The sequence below is a fragment of the Nerophis ophidion genome, linkage group LG06 (genome assembly GCF_033978795.1).
Source record: "Nerophis ophidion isolate RoL-2023_Sa linkage group LG06, RoL_Noph_v1.0, whole genome shotgun sequence".
NCBI classification, from domain to species: domain Eukaryota; kingdom Metazoa; phylum Chordata; class Actinopteri; order Syngnathiformes; family Syngnathidae; genus Nerophis; species Nerophis ophidion.
In genome coordinates, this window is record NC_084616.1 from 79,814,943 (window position 1) to 79,833,477 (window position 18,535).

General features: G+C 40.7%; 1 protein-coding gene across 1 annotated transcript in view; it reads left to right on the forward strand.

The window, feature by feature from the left end:
• Positions 1-934: 934 nt before the first annotated feature.
• LOC133554631 (uncharacterized) overlaps positions 935-18,535 on the forward strand; it is a gene marked incomplete at its 3' end in the record, with an annotated part of 48,144 nt that continues 30,543 nt past the window's right edge. The window contains exons 1-2 of the mRNA XM_061903600.1: positions 935-1,719; positions 3,581-3,672. Of these exons, the coding sequence (XP_061759584.1) occupies positions 1,266-1,719; positions 3,581-3,672 (546 nt within the window). The remainder of the gene's footprint in view (positions 1,720-3,580; positions 3,673-18,535) is intronic.

Consider the following 18,535-nt stretch of genomic DNA (forward strand, 5'->3'; position numbering starts at 1 on the left):
AGTAAAATACAGCACTATGTCATCAGTTTTTGATTTAATAAAATGTATAGCAGTGCAAAATAATGCTCATTTGTAGTGGTCCTTCTTGAACTATTTGGAAAAAAATATATACAAATAACTAAAAACTTGTTAAAAAATAAACTAATAATCAAATTATAAATAAAGATTTCTACACATAGAAGTAATCATCAACTTAAAGTGCCCTCTTTGGGGATTGTAATAGAGATCCATCTGGATTCATGAACTTAATTCCAAACATTTGTCCACAAAAAAAAAAGAAATGTTTAACATCAATATTTATGGAACATGTCTACAAAAAATCTAGCTGTCAACACTGAATATTGCATTGTTGCTGTTTTTCCCCACAGTTTATGAACTTACATTCATATTTTGTTGAAGTATTATTCAATAAATATAGTTATAAAGGATTTCTGAATTGTTGCTATTTTTAGAATATTTAAAATAAAATCTCACGTACCCCTTGGCATACCTTCAAGTACCCCCAAGGCTACGCGTACCCCCATTTGAGAACCACTGGCCTAAAGATCCACCTGCAAGTGGACATGCAACTTTCCCACACAGGCTCTGTTAAACATGGTGCCTTTGTTTTCTTCTCTCGGGCGTCGTCCCTCGCGTCCCCCCTTCTTTTTTGGAACCTCTCCCGCCGAGCCTCTACTGTTTAAATGGGCCAAGTCGAGACGCGGCGGCGAGTGCAAATCTTGTTTGGTCTGCGTCTGTGAACTTCAGCCCGACTCCACTCAAACAACACCGGCGTGAAAATGCAAAACACCCCCCACCCTTAAAAAAAAAGCAGCAAAATGCCGCTGCGTGGTTACGCAAACGCAACACAAAGTGCAAACGCCGTATGGAAGTTTTATTGTGTAACATAACTCAGTCGAAATGGCTGCAAAATCAGGCCGAGAGCGAGAAATGATGAAAAAGTAGGCAGGGCGAGCGTTAATGATCCCCGCATGCATCATCACGTCCGCGCCCAGTGCGCGCAGCATGTCAGGTCTTAGCAGAGAGTGTGTGTGGGTGCGTGTGGGAGGTAGGAAGCTGTGGGGCTGGCGGAGAGCGCTGCCGCCACTGCGAGCGTCACACTGCTGAATGGGAATCTTCCCGGCAACTTCAGCCGACCGCCGTCTCACACGCGCGCCCCGCGTAAACCCAAGCGGCGCGTCTCCAAGTCCGGCTCGGGCCGACCCACGCTCGGATCGGACGCACCGTTCGCCCTCCGCGCTCGTTACCGACTCCACCGCAACAACATGCCCGCCATCAAGAAGGAGCGCCCGGACGGGGACGACATGGCTCTGGCCGCCTTCAAGCCGTCCGAATACTTGGCCCCTTTAAACGCCGCCGCCATCCCCGTGGTGACCCCGCACCCGCCGCCTTACGAGCACATCCTGGCCCACCACCGCGCCTACTTGGGGCTCCACGACTCAGCGCTGCATCACCAGCACCTCCAGCACCCCACGGACGACTTGATGCTGGAGAGGTTCTCCTCCATACCGGACTTCCAGCCTTTCTTTGACAACGGGGAGCCGTGTATCGAGGTGGAATGCGGGGAAAACAAAGCGTTGCTTTATATTAACAAACTGTGTCAAGGCAGCAAAGGACCCTCGATTAAATACCGGGGCGAGTGGCTCACTCCCAACGAGTTCCAGTTTGTTAGTGGCAGGGAGACCGCCAAAGACTGGAAACGGAGTATTAGACACAAAGGTAAGCTTTATTGCGCATTAGATGAAGGGAAAGCATTTTTCATCCACTTTCAACGAGGAAGGAAGTGGTACATCTATCCATCCATCCATGTTCTACCAAAACTTTTATTCATTAAATTTAAACAGTCATTTTATTTATTAGAGTTCTGAAAACAGTAATTGTATTTAGTTCTAAAACACTCATTTTATTTCTTTTAAAGTTCTGAAAAGAGAAATGTTCATTTAAGTTCCGAAAACAGTAATTTAATACTGTACAGTTCTGAAAACATTAATTTCATTAATTGAAAACAGTCATTTTATTCATTAAAGTTCTGAAAACAGAAATTGTATTCATCAAAGTTCCGAAAACAGTATATTTATTCATTAAAGTTCTGAAAAAAGAAATTTAATTAATCAAAGTTCTGAAAACAGTCATTTTATTCATTAAAGTTCTGAAAGCAGTAATTTCATTCATTAAAGTTCTGAAAACAGTCATTTTATTCATTAAAGTTCTGAAAACAGTCATTTTATTCATTAAAGTTCTGAAAACAGTTATTTTATTCATTAAAATTCTGAAAACAGAAATTGTATTGATTAAAGTTCTGAAAACAGTATATTTATTCATTAAAGTTCTGAAAACAGTCATTTTATTCATAAAAGTGCTGAAAACAGTTATTTTATTCATAAAAGTTCTGAAAACAGAAATGTAATTCATTAAAGTTCTGAAAACAGTAATTTTATTCATTAAAGTTCTGAAAACAGTCATTTTATTCATTAAAGTTCTGAAAACAGTCATTTTATTCATTAAAGTTCTGAAAGCAGTTATTTTGTTCATTAAAGTTCTGAAAACCGTCCTTTTATTCATTAAAGTTCTGAAAACAGTAATTCTATTCACTAAAGTTCTGAAAACTGTCATGTAATTCTTTGAAAACAGTAATTTTATTCATTAAAGTTCTGAAAACAGTAATTCTATTCACTAAAGTTCTGAAAACAGAAATGTTATTCATTAAGGTTAAATAAAGAGAAAATGTATTCATTAACGTTCTGAAAACAGTAATTTTATTAATTAAAGTTCTGAAAACAGTAATTCTATTCACTAAAGTTCTGAAAAAAGAAATTTTATTCATTAAGGTTATATAAAGAGAAAATGTATTCATTAAAGTTCTGAAAACAGTGATTTTACTCATTAAGGTTCTGAAAAAATTTACTTGTATTTATTAACGTTCTGAAAACAGTAATTTTATTCATTAAAGTTCTGAAAACAGTAATTCTATTCACTAAAGTTCTGAAAACAGAAATTTTATTCATTAAGGTTATATAAAGAGAAAATGTATTCATTAAAGTTCTGAAAACAGTGATTTTACTCATTAAGGTTCTGAAAAAATTATTTTTTATTCATTAAAGTTCTGAAAACAGTAATTTAATTCACTAAAGTTCTGAAAACTGTCATTGCATCCACTTTCATTAACTAGTGATATTTCCAAGTAAACTAAAGTAAAAGTACCAATGATAGTCACACACACACCAGGTGTGGTGAGATTATTCTCTGCATTTAACCCATCACCCTCACCCATTGGGAGGTGAGGGGAGCAGTGAGCAGCGGCACTATTTCTTTCAACCAACACAAAGTGAGGCGAAACATGCTCACGCGGGGGTAGAGGGTGATGCCCACCCACCCCCGAGCCCAGCCAAAATGTCTAAAGTCAGAGATGCTTCCAGACACATGCTGGGTACCTCACTGGACATCACTGAAAACAGGCAGTGATTACTTGACGGTGACCTGTAAGACAAAATCGTGACGCTACTCTAAAAGGAGGCGACGCCTGCTTGGGGTTCATGTTCTCCTGCGCTCGCTCACAGCTTGTCTTGTGTTTGTGTCGCAGGGAAAAGTCTCAAGACGCTCATGTCCAAGGGAATCTTACAGGTGCATCCTCCCATCTGCGACTGTCCCGGTTGTCGGATTTCATCACCAGTGGTAAGAACATTTGATCGTGTGTCACTTGTGGTGCAGACTTAGATTAGATTATTTTTGTTGTTTTCGTCGAATGTAGACAAGTTTCAACTTGCATGTGTTGTCTTCGAAGGGTTTTTACCCAAAAAAACCCAACATTTTCTGATCTGGCTTTTCTTGGCACTGCTATGGCACTTAAACCGTATGAAGGATATAACTCAGTACAGTGCAAAGTGTCAAGGTTATCCATAAAGAAGACTCGCATCATTTTTAATGTACGTGTCAAAGGTCTTGCTTTCTGTAGTTTTGCCATTATGTTCCGTACAAATTACGCCTTACTGGACTGCAGTGTGTTTAGCTCCACCCAAAGCAGTTGGGAAGATCTGTTATTGTGGTACCTTTCACAACTTTTGGCAATGGAAATATAAACAAGACTGCAGTACAGACCGGTGGTTTTCAAAGTGTGGCACACTCGCAGTGCCTCAGAGTACAGTTGGTGCCTGCCCTCGAAGGGATGGGTACTTTTCACGTTTGAATCAATGCGGCACCAACTACCAGTAACTGGGAATTGGTACTGGTATTCACTGGTGTCAGTTTTCTGTACTTTTGTGAGTGTTTAATTGTGTTAAAATATTTCATTTGTTTAAACACATTTCTATAATGTAACAAAACAGAGCTGTGCTGTCAGTTGTTATTTAGTTTTCTTACACTTGTTTGTATCATTTGGAAGTACTGTACTGTATTGTATTACAGTATATCGTAAACTTTGCATGCAGTTGCAATCCCAAGGCGTTAGACGGCAGTGGTGTATAGACTGTATTGTGTTGCCTTATCCAGGAAGTAGTCTTTGCCATTTAGTTGAATGTCTTGCCCTACAAAGTGTTTATACTGCAAGTATTGTAATTAACACACACCAGCTGTTTGATTGTAACGTGCATCTTAGTTGTTGTTTTCATTATCAAATTTGGAGGGGTTGAAATACAAACCCTGTTTCCATATGAGTTGGGAAAATGTGTTAGATGTAAATACAAACGGAATACAATGACTTGCAAATCATTTTCAACCAATATTCAGTTGAATATGCTACAAAGACAAGATATTTGATATTCAAACTCATAAACTTTATTTTTTTTTGCAAGTAATAATTAACTTAGAATTTCATGGCTGCAACACGTGAAAGGACATGTTCACCACTGTGTTACATCCCCTTTTCTTTTAACAACACTCAATAAACCTTTGGGAACTGAGGAAACTAATTTTTGAAGCTTTGAAAGTGGAACTTTTTCCCATTCTTGTTGTATGTAGAGCTTCAGTCGTTCAACAGTCTCCACTGTCGTATTTTACGCTTCATAATGTGCCACACATTTTCGATGGGAGACAGGCCTGGACTGCAGGCGGGCCAGGAAAGTACCCGCACTCTTTTTTTTACGAAGCCACGCTGTTATAACACTTGTCTCGCGGAAATAAGCAGGGGCGTCCATGATAACGTTGCTTGGATGACAACATATGTTGCTCCAAAACCTGTATGGACCTTTCAGCATTAATGGTGCCTTCACAGATGTGTAAGTTAACCATGCCTTGGGCAATAATGCACCCCCGTACCATCACAGATGCTGGCTTTTGAACTTTGCGGCAATAACAGTCTGGATGTTTTTTTTTCCTCTTTGGCCCAGAGGACACGACGTCCACAGTTTCCAAAAACAATTTGAAATGTGGACATGTCAGACTACAGAACACTTTTTTACTTTACATCAGTCCGTCTTAGATGAGCTCGGGCCCAGCCAAGCCGGCGCCGTTTCTGGGTGTTGTTGAAACATGGCTTTGGCTTTGCATAGTAGGTTTTTAACTTGCACTTACAGATGTAGGGACAAACTGTAGTTACTGACAGTTGTTTTCTGAAGTGTTCCTGAGCCCATGTGGTGATATCTCTTACACACTGATGTCCCCGTTTTGATGCGGTACCGCCTGAGGGAACAAAGGTCCGTAATATCATTGCTTACGTGAAGTGATTTATCCAGTTTCTCTGAACCTTTTGATGATATTACAGACCTTTGATGTTGAAATCCCTAAATTCATTGGTATAGCTCGTTGAGTAATGTTTTTCTTAAACTGTTTGACTATTTGCTCACGCAGTTGTGGACAAAGGGGTGTACCTCGCCCCATCCTTGTTTGTGAATGACTGAGCATTTCATGGAACCGGCTTTTATAACCAATCATGGCACCCACCTGTTCCCAATTAGCCTGCACACCTGTGGGATGTTCCAAATAAGTGTTTGATAAGCATTCCTCAACTTTCTCAGTCTTTTGTGCCACTTGTGCCAGCTTTATTGAAACATGTTGCAGGCATCAAATTTCAAATTAGCTAATATATTCGCATAAAATAACAAAGTTTTCCAACTTCTTTGTCATGTGTTGCTGGCATCAAATTCTGAAGTTAATGATTATTTGCACAATTTTTTTTTTTATCAGTTTGAACATCAAATATGTTGTCTTTGTAGCATATTCAACCGAATATGGGTTGAAAATGATTTGCAAATCATTGTATTCCGTTTATATTTACATCTAACACAATTTCCCAACTCATATGGAAACAGGGTGTGTACAATAGAATAGAATAGAATAGAATAGAATAGAAAGTACTTTATTGATCCCTGGGGGAAATTCAGCACCACAGTTCGTTGACAATAAACAAATACTATACAGCATTATTCACATGTGAATAATATAAATATATTCTACATATATTCTACATTTAAGTGCAGTCAAGAAGGAACATATGCATTATACAGTCTGATGGCCATGTAAAATGGCTCATGCTAATCGGTAGCATGTCTGTGACAAATCCAGCTAGCACATTTTGTAAAGTGGAGCCCTACTGTACTTTTGAGTGCCTTCTTCTTGGCAGAGCCTTGCATTGTCATTTTAACCTTGCAAGCAAACACACTATGGCCCAAACTTTTATACAACTAAAGGCATTCCTCAAGGCATCCCTTTAAGTCTTCTTCTTTTTGGCAGTTACACTTTTTCTTGTCTTGTGTCAGTAGTCAATTTCTTTATTTATACTTGTGGTGTTCCTCAAGGTTCCATTTTAGGTCCTCTCTTTTTCATCCTTTGGGGTATTTTAACTGCTTATGTTCCAAAAACCTGCAAGCAACACACATATTTGCAGGAAGATTCTCAAGAATACTAAAATGTTGCCATAGAGATGATCTTTGATTAGCTTTTGGGCATAAGGTCCTTAAAAAATAACAGAGGGCTCCTGTATCTCTGACAAAATTAATGGACCTAAATGACATGTCTACTGCAGGGGACACTGGTTCTCGGGATTATACAAAATAACACTTAGAAAATGGAGTTTGACTTTCTGGAAGTGTTGAGTAGTTGAATAGTCCGCTTGACGTCTTGTTTCCTGGCCAAGTGCTTGAGCCGGAGCCCAGGCTGCAACCGGACTGGCCACGTGCAACAAGGGTATAAAAATATAGTATCCTTTGATTTTATGTGAATCAGAACCTATTAGTTCCGCCGGACTTTGATTTCTACCGATAAAAGTACAGAATTTGGTACCCATCCCCACTGCCCCACCACCGGAAAAAAGGACTTTGTAAAGTTTTCCTTTCCTTGCACAATAGAAACAGTTGTTAATGTTGCCTTTGACATACAGTACATTATGTTATCTTGGATTATAGCAGGATTGAAAAGGATGTTTTTCTTCAATTTCAGTGCTTCTCACTTCGAAAACCCCTATAGTGGAGCACCTAACCTAGTGGAATACAGTCGTGGTCAAAAGTTTTCATACACTTGTAAAGTGCGTAATGTCATGGCTGTCTTGAGTTTCCAATCATTTCTACAACCCTTATTTTTGTGACCAAATCTGCTGGGTCAAAAGTATACATACAGCAATGTTTATATTTTGTTACATGTCCCTTGTCAAGTTTCACTGCAATAAGGCGCTTTTGGTAGCCATCCACAAGCTTCTGACAAGCTTCTGCTTGAATTTTTGACCACTCCTCTTGACAAAATTGGTGCAGTTCAGCTAAATTTGTTGGTTTTCTGACATGGATTTGTTTCTTCAGCATTGTCCATACGTTTAAGTCAGGACTTTGGGAAGCCCATTCAGAAACCTTAATTCCGGCCTGATGTAGCCATTCCTTGACCACTTTTGATGTGTGTTTGGGGTCATTGTCCTGTCTGAACACCCAACTGCGCCAAAGACCCAATCTCCGGGCTGATGATTTTAGGTTGCACTGAAGAATTTGGAAGTAATCCTCCTTTTTCATTGTCCCATTTACTCTCTGTAAAGCGCCAGTTCCAATAGCAGCAGAACAGGCCCACCCAGAGCATAACACTGCAACCACCATGCTTGACGGTAGGTCTGGTGTTCCAGGGATTAAAGGCCTCACTTTTTCTCTTCCAAACATATTGCTGGGTATTGGGCGCAGTTGAGTGTTCCAACAGGACAATGACCCCAAATAAACATCAAAAGTGGTAAAGGAATGGATAAATCAGGCTAAAATTAAGGTTTTAGAACGGCCTTCCCAAAGTCCTGACTTAAATGTGTGGACAATGCTGAAGAAACAAGTCCATGTCAGAAAACCAACACATTTAGCTGAACTGCACCAATTTTGTCAAGAGGAGTGGTCAAAAATTCAACCAGAAGCTTGCCAGAAGCTTGTGGATGGCGACCAAAAGTGCCTTATTGCAGTGAAACTTGACAAGGGACATGTAACCAAATATTAACATTGCTGTATGTATACTTTTGACCCAGCAGATTTGCTCACATTTTCAGTACAATAATAAATTCATAAAAGAACCAAACTTCATAAATGTTTCTGTGACCAACAAGTATGTGCTCCAATCACTCTATCACAAAAAATAAGAGTTGTAGAAATGATTGGAAAATCAAAACAGCCATGACATTATGTTATTTACAAGTGTATGTAAACTTTTGACCGGGACTGTTTTTAAAAATAGCAGCTGTAGACATTCAATTGCAGTGTTTGTGTTTTGGCCCAGTTGCATGATGGGAAAGTGCGTTGAGGGAACGTTGCCTTTGTTTATAACCTTGCTAGTCCAGACCCAATAGGCACGGAGTGACATGTTTGACAGTTGTTTTTTTTTTTTAAGCATCAAGCGAACATTTATCCAGAGACAACAAGCTGCCTGATGTGTGTGTGTGTGCGTGAGTGTGTGTGAGAGACATTCACTGTTGGTCAGTAAGCCTCCTCACCTGGCTGGCTGACTGGGGGGCATGAAGCCAAACCTGCAGGCCTCGCAGGTGTGACATGACTACAGCATTGGCTTCCTCTGTCAGCTTTGTACGAGCGCTATCGCCCTCAGATCTGTTCACACAGGTGCGCTGAGTGTGCGTGTGTGTGTGTGCGTATTTTCATTACCACGGCGTGCATCTGCTGTCGCTCCCGAACCTTAATCTTGAGGGAAGGGTGTAAGAGGCTTAGCGAGCGACTGAGTGCGGCGACCACTGATTATTGTGTGTGAGACACGCCGGGCGAGGGCAGGTTAGATAAGTCGCAGGTGTTTGAGCGATGCAGGTAAACTGCTGACACTGCTCCACCAAGGACAATTATACAATTACACCTGGAGGAGGTAATGGCTGGAGAAAAAACAGATGTGCAAGTCTTGCGGAGCACGTGTTCACATCCCCAGCGCGGGGTTATCGTCGATTGACTATTTGGCCTGTCGAGGCTCGTAGTCTTTTTCAATCTCAATCTGCAGACGTGATGGAGTCAAACTTTGTTGTTGACGTCAGCAGGGAGGCTAGGGCCTGGAAGTTGTTGTTGTTGTTATGGCACTCGTTTCCTCATCTGGCGGTGAAGCCTGAAGTATAAACCCGGCGAGTGAATACCACCATGACGCCTTCGGACACACACACACACTTGCACGCACACACAGGCTAAGAATGTCAGCAGTTTCACGCGAGGGCGGCGAGGGTGAGTCGGAGGAGGGACGTCAGCGAGGCTTCTGTAGCCTATGCTGGCGTCTACCCTCCCCAACCCCCCTACACCACCCCGCCCTCGCCCTCCGCCCCTCTGACTCCCCTCAGGGCATGGCAGCCCCGCACCCCCCTCCACCCCGCCCCGCCCCCCTCCGTCGCTCCCTCCCTCCCTCGCTCATGCTCCCTCGCACACACAATATATGCCTGCCTACTGACACAAATTACATCATGCAGACATTTATCTTGGAAAGTTTGACAGCTGAACTTTAAGTGATCCCGCTTCGCTAAAGGCATGAGGCGAGCCGTCGTAAAAAAAAAAAAAATGGAAAAAAATAAATAAATAAAAAATGTGCAGCGGTTTGGGAAGACGCTCAACCTGCCCGCTCAGATAATCTGCAGCGTCAGCGTGAGCTCTTTGTCACGTTAGCACACAAACACTCGACAGTTAGTCATTAAAAAACATTAGTGACGTAACGTGTTCCCACTTGAATGACTGATGCTCGTGTATTAGAGACCTTTCATTCACTGATATATTTATAAAAGTTTGTTGCAGAAGTTGAATCCCGCCGCTCTAAATGTCCTTTTTGTTCATTTTGTATGTAAGCACGCCTCTCTGTGTGTGTGTGTGTGTGTGTGTCTGAGCCCAGGGTGGCTGCCTGATTAGCTAGCTGTGTGTGTGTGTGTGTGTGTGTGTGTGTGTGTGTGTGTGTGTGCGTGTGTGTTTGCTCCTCCCGGGAGAGCTCAGCTTCCTCTGCTCTGTTATTTCAGCGGAACTGGCGGAGGATGGGAGGAAATTACAGTCGCCTCCTCTGGCTCATAAAGGCCCCCCCCCCACCTCCACTCCAATCATGGGCCCCTGTTGCAAAGCGGAATTAAACCCACACGCTCACAAATATTTCGAAAGGTCCAAACATACTCCCGCTTCAAAATAAAAGCCTCTCGTGGAGTCTCCAGGAGGCTCAGTATAGAAGTCGCTGTATGTTGTGTTTTGCATACGTGTTGCTGAAGCTATGCTGCCATGGCAACACCGGACTGGGCCATTGGCTCAGAAGTGTGGTCAGGTGGAGAGTGTTTGTGTGCTTCGAGACTGAGTGACGCTTCAAGGGATGTGCTCGCCGTTTTACGCACGCTAATGGAGATCAATAGCAGTTGCGCTGTCTCGGACATGTTGTGCACACACCTACATCTTGTTTTCATTCAGTTCAGTAATGATTGTCTTTAATTGGCGTCTCATTTCTCAAAGAGGCTGTACTGGGCGCATGTTGCATGCATGAATAAACTGTGTCTGGGACTAAGTTTTCGTAATCCGATTTTTTTTCCAGCTGACTGTTTGCACAATAAGAAAATGTGTTGTTTATCAAGTAAGTACCAGTAAAAACGGGCAGGGGCCCCAATGGGGCCTCAATGTAACTTACTTGCGCGTTTCGATAAAGTGAAAATAAATTGATTCTATAAATGAACAAGGAAGTCGGTCCTATTTTGCAGAATAAAAGTTGCCAACCCTTAAAAAATAGTGTTTTTACGTAAATAAATGAAAGTAATATAATGTATGAATGGATATTTGGGAGGGTTGTAATATTTTTATGCCTATTAGTATAGGAGACATGGACAGCAGCGTGGATCTACCTGAGCTTTATTTTTCGACTGACGTAATGTACGTAACACATAAGTAAATTTGGCACAGCATGCACGTCAATTACGTTCCCTCAACAATCGCTATTTCTTCGGAATCAAATATAATTATTTCTACATATACAGTGTATCTTCATTTATTACATTTAGCCTACCGTATAAAACATTAAAACCAGCGCTTAAAAATCTAACAAAATGTTTTAGTACAACTTTGAAGCTACGGAGCTGCACCGCTTGATGTGCTTCAACATACAAGTATTATTATGCTGTTTGTATTAGATAAAATATATTATCTGGCGTTTTGTTTCCGCAACTTTTCTTACCTTCTGGGACCTGCTGATCTGTATTTGGGATCTGCATAAAAATCCTGAAAAATTGCGCTTTGTCCGTGGCGACGCCATTGTCCAGTGGTTCTCAACCATTTCTCAGTGATGTACCCCCTGTGAACATTTTTTAATTCAAGTACCCCCTAATCAGAGCAAAGCATTTTTGGTTGAAAAAAAGAGATAAAGAAGTAAAATACAGCACTATGTCATCAGTTTCTGATTTATTAAATTGTAAAACAGTGCAAAAATATTGCTCATTTGTAGTGGTCTTTCTTGAACTATTTGGAAAAAAAGATATTAAAATAACTAAAAACTTGTTGAAAAATAAACAAGTGATTCAATTATAAATAAAGATTTCTACACATAGAAGTAGTCATCAACTTAAAGTGCCCTCTTTGGGGATTGTAATAGAGATCCATCTGGATTCATGAACTTCATTCTAAACATTTCTTCACAAAAAAATACATCTTTAACATCAATATTTATGGAACATGTCAACAAAAAATCTGGCTGTCAACACTGAATATTGCATTGTTGTATTTCTTTCCACAGTTTATGAACTTACGTTCATATTTTGTTGAAGTATTATTCAATAAATATATATATTAAGGATTTTTGAATTGTTGCCATTTTTAGAATATTTTTGAAAAATCTAAAGTACCCCTTGGCATACCTTCAAGTACCCTTAGGGGTACGTGTACACCCTTTTGAGAACCACTGCCATAGTCGATAAGCTTCTTCTTTTCTTTTCTTCTTGTTATGGGACATTCATCCTCCGCTGTTGCCATTTCTAATATAAAGTAGTGTAAAGTTCTTACTTATATTTGTCAGTAAACTCGCCATGAAAGCGCTAAAACATAATGGTGTAGTGAGTTTACATTATTCACCCAAGGAACTTTAGACTCGCTGAAAATAGCCGATCTGTGTCACTTAAGGGCAAAAAAATCAGATTTGGTTTGCGGTAGTGTTGTAACGATACCAATATTTTGTTACCGGTAGCGGTACTAAAATTATTTTGGTACTTTTTGGTACTTTTCTAAATTAAGGGGAACACAAAAAAATGCTTTATTGTTATTATATGAGTTGGAAAATTGTGTTAGATGTAAATATAAATGGAATACAATGATTTGCAAATAATTTTCAACCCATATTCAGTTGAATATGCTACAAGGACGACATATTTGATGTTCAAACTGATAAACATTTTCTTTTTGCAAATAATCATTAACTTTAGAATTTGATGCCAGCAACACGTGACAAAGAAGTTGGGAAAGGTGGAAATAAATACTGATAAAGTTGAGGAATGCTCATCAAACACTTATATGGAACATCCCACAGGTGTGCAGGCTAATTGGGAACAGGTGGGTGCCATGATTGGGTATAAAAGCAGCTTCCATGAAATGCTAAGTAATTCACAAACAAGGATGGGGCGAGGGTCACCAATTTGTAAGCAAATTCTCGAACAGTTTTAGAACAACATTTCTCAACGAGCTATTGCAAGGAATTTAGGGATTTTACCATCTACGGTCTGTAAAATCATCAAAAAGTTCAGAGAATCTGGAGAAAACACTGCATCAAAAACCGACATCAGTGTGCAAAGGGTATCACCACATGGGCTCAGGAACACTTCATAAAACCACCGTCAGTAACTACAGCTAGTCGCTACATCTGTAAGTGCAAGTTAAAACTCTACTATGCAAAGCAAAACCCATTTATCAACAACACCAAGGAACGCCGCTGGCTTCGCTGAGCCCGAGCTCATCAAAGAAGGACTGATGCAAAGTGGAAAAGTGTTCTGTGGTCCAACGAGTCCACATTTCAAATTGTATTTGGAAACTGTGGACGTGGTGTCCTCCGGAACAAAGAGGAAAATAACTATCCGGATCGTTATTGGCGCAAAGTTCAAAAGCCAGCATCTGTGATGGTATGGGGGTGTATTAGTGCCCAAGGCATGGGTAACTTACACATCTGTGAAGGCACCATTAATGCTGAATGGTCCATACAGGTTCTGGAGCAACATATGTTGCAATTCAAACAACGTTATCATGGACGCCCCTGCTTATTTCAGCAAGACAATGCCAAGCCACGTGTTACATAAGCGTGGTTTCATACTAAAAGAGTGCGGGTACTTTCCTGGCCCACTTGCAGTCCAGACCTGTCTCCCATCGAAAATGTGTGGCGCATTATGAAGCGTAAAATACAACAGCGGAGACTCCGGACCGTTGAACAACTAAAGCTCTACATAAAACAAGAATGGGAAAGAATTCCACTTTCAAAGCTTCAAGAATTACTTTCCTCAGTTCCCAAACGTTTATTGGATGTTGTTAAAAGAAAAGGTGATGTAACACAGTGGTGGACATGCCCTTTCCCAACTACTTTGGCACATGTTGCAGCCATGAAATTCTAAGTTAATTATTATTAGCAAAAAAATAAATAAAGTTTATGAGTTTGAACATCAAATATGTTGTCTTTGTAGTGCATTCAACTGAATATGGGTTGAAAAGGATTTGCAAATCATTGTATTCCGTTTATATTTACATCTAACACAATTTCCCAACTCATATGGAAACGGGGTTTATATACTAATACCAGTATACCGTACAACCCTAGTGTGCAGTGTGAACGGGTCCTTCCCAACTGTTCAACAAATGACCTCACCCTTGACTGTTGCTGTGATGGACACTCCTGTCCCATCCAACGTCATCCATCCATCAACGTGCTCCGACATGCACAGGCTGGTTGGATGTAAAGGAACACAAGGATGTGGAATCCACCGCTAATAGAATTCCCACATGAGCCTATTGTGTTGATCATGATAGTGCCAGAAACTGCATATTGCAGGAACAACTTTTTGGATCATTATTGACGATAAAAGGTGGCGGCAAGTCAGATAAAGACTGGATGAATTAAATTGCTGGAAGATAAACGAGGGCGGCGTGAGTTTATCTCTGCTTTCTTCGCGCGACGTCACTGACGAGTCAAAATGATTGCATTCCGTAGACGGTGGCGTGTGTGTGTGCGTGACTAAACCTCATCAAAGTGCTTGTTCAGGCCTCGAGGAGGTGTTGTTTGTTGCAATTTAATAGTACCTTGGCTCAGGTGTGTTTGTGGTACAAAACCTTGGCCTCGCCTCCACTTCCGCCGTCGCCGAGATCCAGTAGGAACCTGTCTGCAAAGCTCCCCTGCGGTGGTCTCGGCGGTCCAATCCAAACATGCAGGCAGCAGGAGAATGAGGGTGGAGGAGGGGGTGTGGGGGTGAGACAAGAGGGACAAGGGAGCGTGAGAGGCGTGTTGGCACGCTTGACTGCACCACCACTGACCTCCCAGCGCCGCTCCGCCACTCCGCCCCCCCTTCTCTTCCCTCTGCCTCGCCGCCCTCTCGCCCTCTGTGCCCCCCCCCCCCCCCCCCCCCCACTCCCGTCACTGCAAACCCCCCTGCAGCAACTCTACCACGCTTATCCCCCCCCACCCCCCCTCTTTTGCCCTGTGCCGCTCCATTGGGCTGAAACTGCCGCTCGGCTCAGCGCGTGGGGGCCAAGAGTGCAGATGAATGTGTGTGTGTGTGTGTGTATGCATGTGTGTGTGTGTGTTTCAGGAGGTGGGGGACTTGGTCGCATGCCTGCCCACCCAACGCTGTTTTCTCACTTTTTCTCCCTCCTTTCCCAACAAGCCTCCCAAACCAGAAGCAACTTTTATCTCATATGCAGCGAAGACGCCCACCCAATGACAACTACTGGCCGCCTAGGACGCTGCAACTTTTGCTCTTCTACTTTAGGAGCTTCATCGGTTCTGGGACCGAGCTCTTGAGTCAAAACACTTGTGTCTCAAATCAACGTTTGCTAGTCAATGTTTTGGTGCGTTTGCAAACAGCTAAAATGATGTATTAAGCAAACTATAACCTGCTACGCAAGAATGTACAACAATTCTCAACAAAAGAGGAGGAATATAACTTTAGACGAAAATCTCATTTAAAACATTTGTATGCACGTACAACACTTAAAACCTTTAGCATATAGGTATGTGGAATTAAATTATGGAATGGATTAACCAAATAAATCAAACAAAGCACCAATATGATTCAGTTTAAGAGACTGTTCAAACTACAAGTGTTCACAAAGTACACAGAACAAGAATTATGCATTTTTTTTAATTGAGATCTTATGTATAAAAATAGTTTTTTGCTTACTCTGGTATATTATTTATGTATTATTCATGTGTTCACTGTTCTGTTTCAGAGAACAAGAAAATTGGATAAAATTACTATGGTATGAAAAGGAGTAGTATTAAATAAGCTCTGCTTCTTCCTACCCCTTTTCGGACGTGCTGTAATGAAACAAATGGACATGTGTGATGCATTACATTGATTCAAATGGATGTTCCAAATAAACTGAAACTGAACTAAACTAATTGCAATCAACTGAAATCAATTTAAGCGGTGCTTGACTCCCAAGCTCTTAAAAAAGCACCATTTTAACATGTAAAATGTCTTTTAAAAAGAAAAACAAATTTCCAAGTAAGAAATATTGTATTAACAATAGTAAAATGTAATTTAAGACAAACAACTTTTTGTTTGTTTTTTATGAAGTAATGTAATAACGTACAACATTTACCTTGGAGAAAGGACTTCTACAGTATCTAATTCCGGCTGCTTTTCCGTCAAACACACCATCAGCAGCTTGTCAATATTTTCATTGATAAATTAGATATTATTTTAACATTCTTTGCTGGCATTAAACTCATTATGCTTTAGTGTGGTGCAGGCTAGCAGTACTTGGCCAAGTTAGCTGGCTACAGGATACGCTCTGTCATGTTTTTGATGGTTTATTTCTTTAATTCAATAAAAACATCCGCTTCTTTTTCTCAGCACTGTCCTTCACACTCACTTGTTCTTCCCATGGTTAGAAAACCAAGTCATGTCCATTTCTAGCAGTAAGCTAATGCTGGCAAGTAAGATCAGATGTTTTGGTCTACACCAACTACAGGCGGGGATGCTAGTAACTCACATATTTGCTTGAAACTTAAAACATAACATTTAGCTTTGAGACAATTCTTTTTTTCAAAACTCTTTTAAGTTGACGTACCACTGTACTTCTATTCTTCTTGGGAATTGGTTAGGTTGCAATGTTTAGGCCAGTAATTTTCAAACTGTGGTACGTGTACCACAAGGGGTACATCTGCAAAAAAAAAATCACTTGATGAAAGTACAGTGTTTTATTTTCCTATGTTCACACACAGTATTACTGTTCAAACTGTGTATAATGTTAGAGTGACCAAAAATGTAAAATATACTCGCTTTTTATTGTTGTTCATTATGGCGGTAGTTAGAGGGCCACGTTTTTTCTGAGGTGGTTCTTGATGAAAAGAGTTCGAGAACCTCTGGTTCGCAAGTTTAAGTGACACAAACATTGTAAAATGGCCATGTTGATTTGTTTTTTAGTTTCCAAAATTTCAAAATGATCCCTTAAGTGGACCTGCAAAATGATGACTGTATATGCTGTAATATGCACGCCTGGTTAGTATATGGCGATCCCACTTTGTGTAGAGCAGTGTTTTTCTATCTTTTTGGAGCCAAGGCACATTTTTTCATTGAAAAACACCACCAGCAGAAATCATTAAAAAATTAAACTCAGTAGACAATAAAAAGTCGTTGTCGCAATTGTTGGAAATGAATTCAAACCATAACCAACCATGCATCACTATAGCTCTTTTCTTAAGTAGGTGTACTGTCACGACCTGTCACATCACGCCATGACTTATTTTTTGGTGTTTTCCTGTTGCAGTTTCATGTCTTCCTCTGATCGCTATTCCCTGCAACTGCTTTGTTTTTGCAATCGAGACTATTTAAGTTGCTGCTATCTTTTTTTGTGTGTACATTGTTGTCATGGCATGTACGGATGTACTGTGCTCCACACGCTTTAAGTTTTTGCTGCCGTCCAGCATTCAGTTTTTGTTTACTTTGGAGCCATTTGAGTTTCGTTCTAGATAGCCATCCCTAAGCTTCAAATAAATATTTTATTTTTGGTTTAAGCATTAGATACCTTTTTACCTCCACGCTGCCTCCCCTGTCGTCTGCATATTGTGATCACGACGAACCATCGTCGTCTCACACGACGTGTTCCCGACATCTACAAAGCAATTACCGTATTTTTCGGATTATCAGTCGCTCCGGAGTGTACGTCGCACCGGCCGAAAATGCATAACAAAGAAGGAAAAATACATACATAAGTCGCATTTTTGGGGGAAATTTGTTTTGATAAAATCCAACACCAAGAATAGACATTTGAAAGTCAATTTAAAATAAATAAAGAATAGTGAACAACAGGCTGAATAAGTGTACGTTATATGACGCATAAATAACCAACTGAGAAGGTGCCTGGTATGTTAAAGTAACATATTATGGTAAGAGTCATTCAAATAACTATAGCATATAGAACATGCTATACGTTTACCAAACAATCTGTCACTCCTAATCGATACATTTGATGAAATCTTCTTCCTCGATGTCGCTTCTAAACAACTCTGCCAACTCCAAAGGTATGCGCCGCTTCCTCTTGTCGTTTTCTGCAGCATATTTCACTACGTCCAGCTTGTAAACTGCAGTACATGATTTCCTTTTCGGTGCCATTTTTGTTCAGCCCTTCTCAGTTTGTATAAGTTATCGCCAACGTTGAAATGATCCATTTTAATAGCTACGGCAGTAGCATAAAGCATATAGAAGTTAGCATCCCATGACCCACAATGCACTTCTGCCATAACCCTCCCCCGCGGAATTCTTATTGCTGACATTTTCTTCGTCTCTTCCGCGAATGAAAAAAAACTGCGATTTATAATCCGAAAAATACGGTAGCTAGCGGTTTCCATCTACTAATATGGAGGAGAATAACATGGTTACTCTGCCGAGCTCTAGACAGCACCGACACTCAATAACACATTATTTGAGGATTATGTTTACTGGTGATGGGTCAAATGCAGAGGA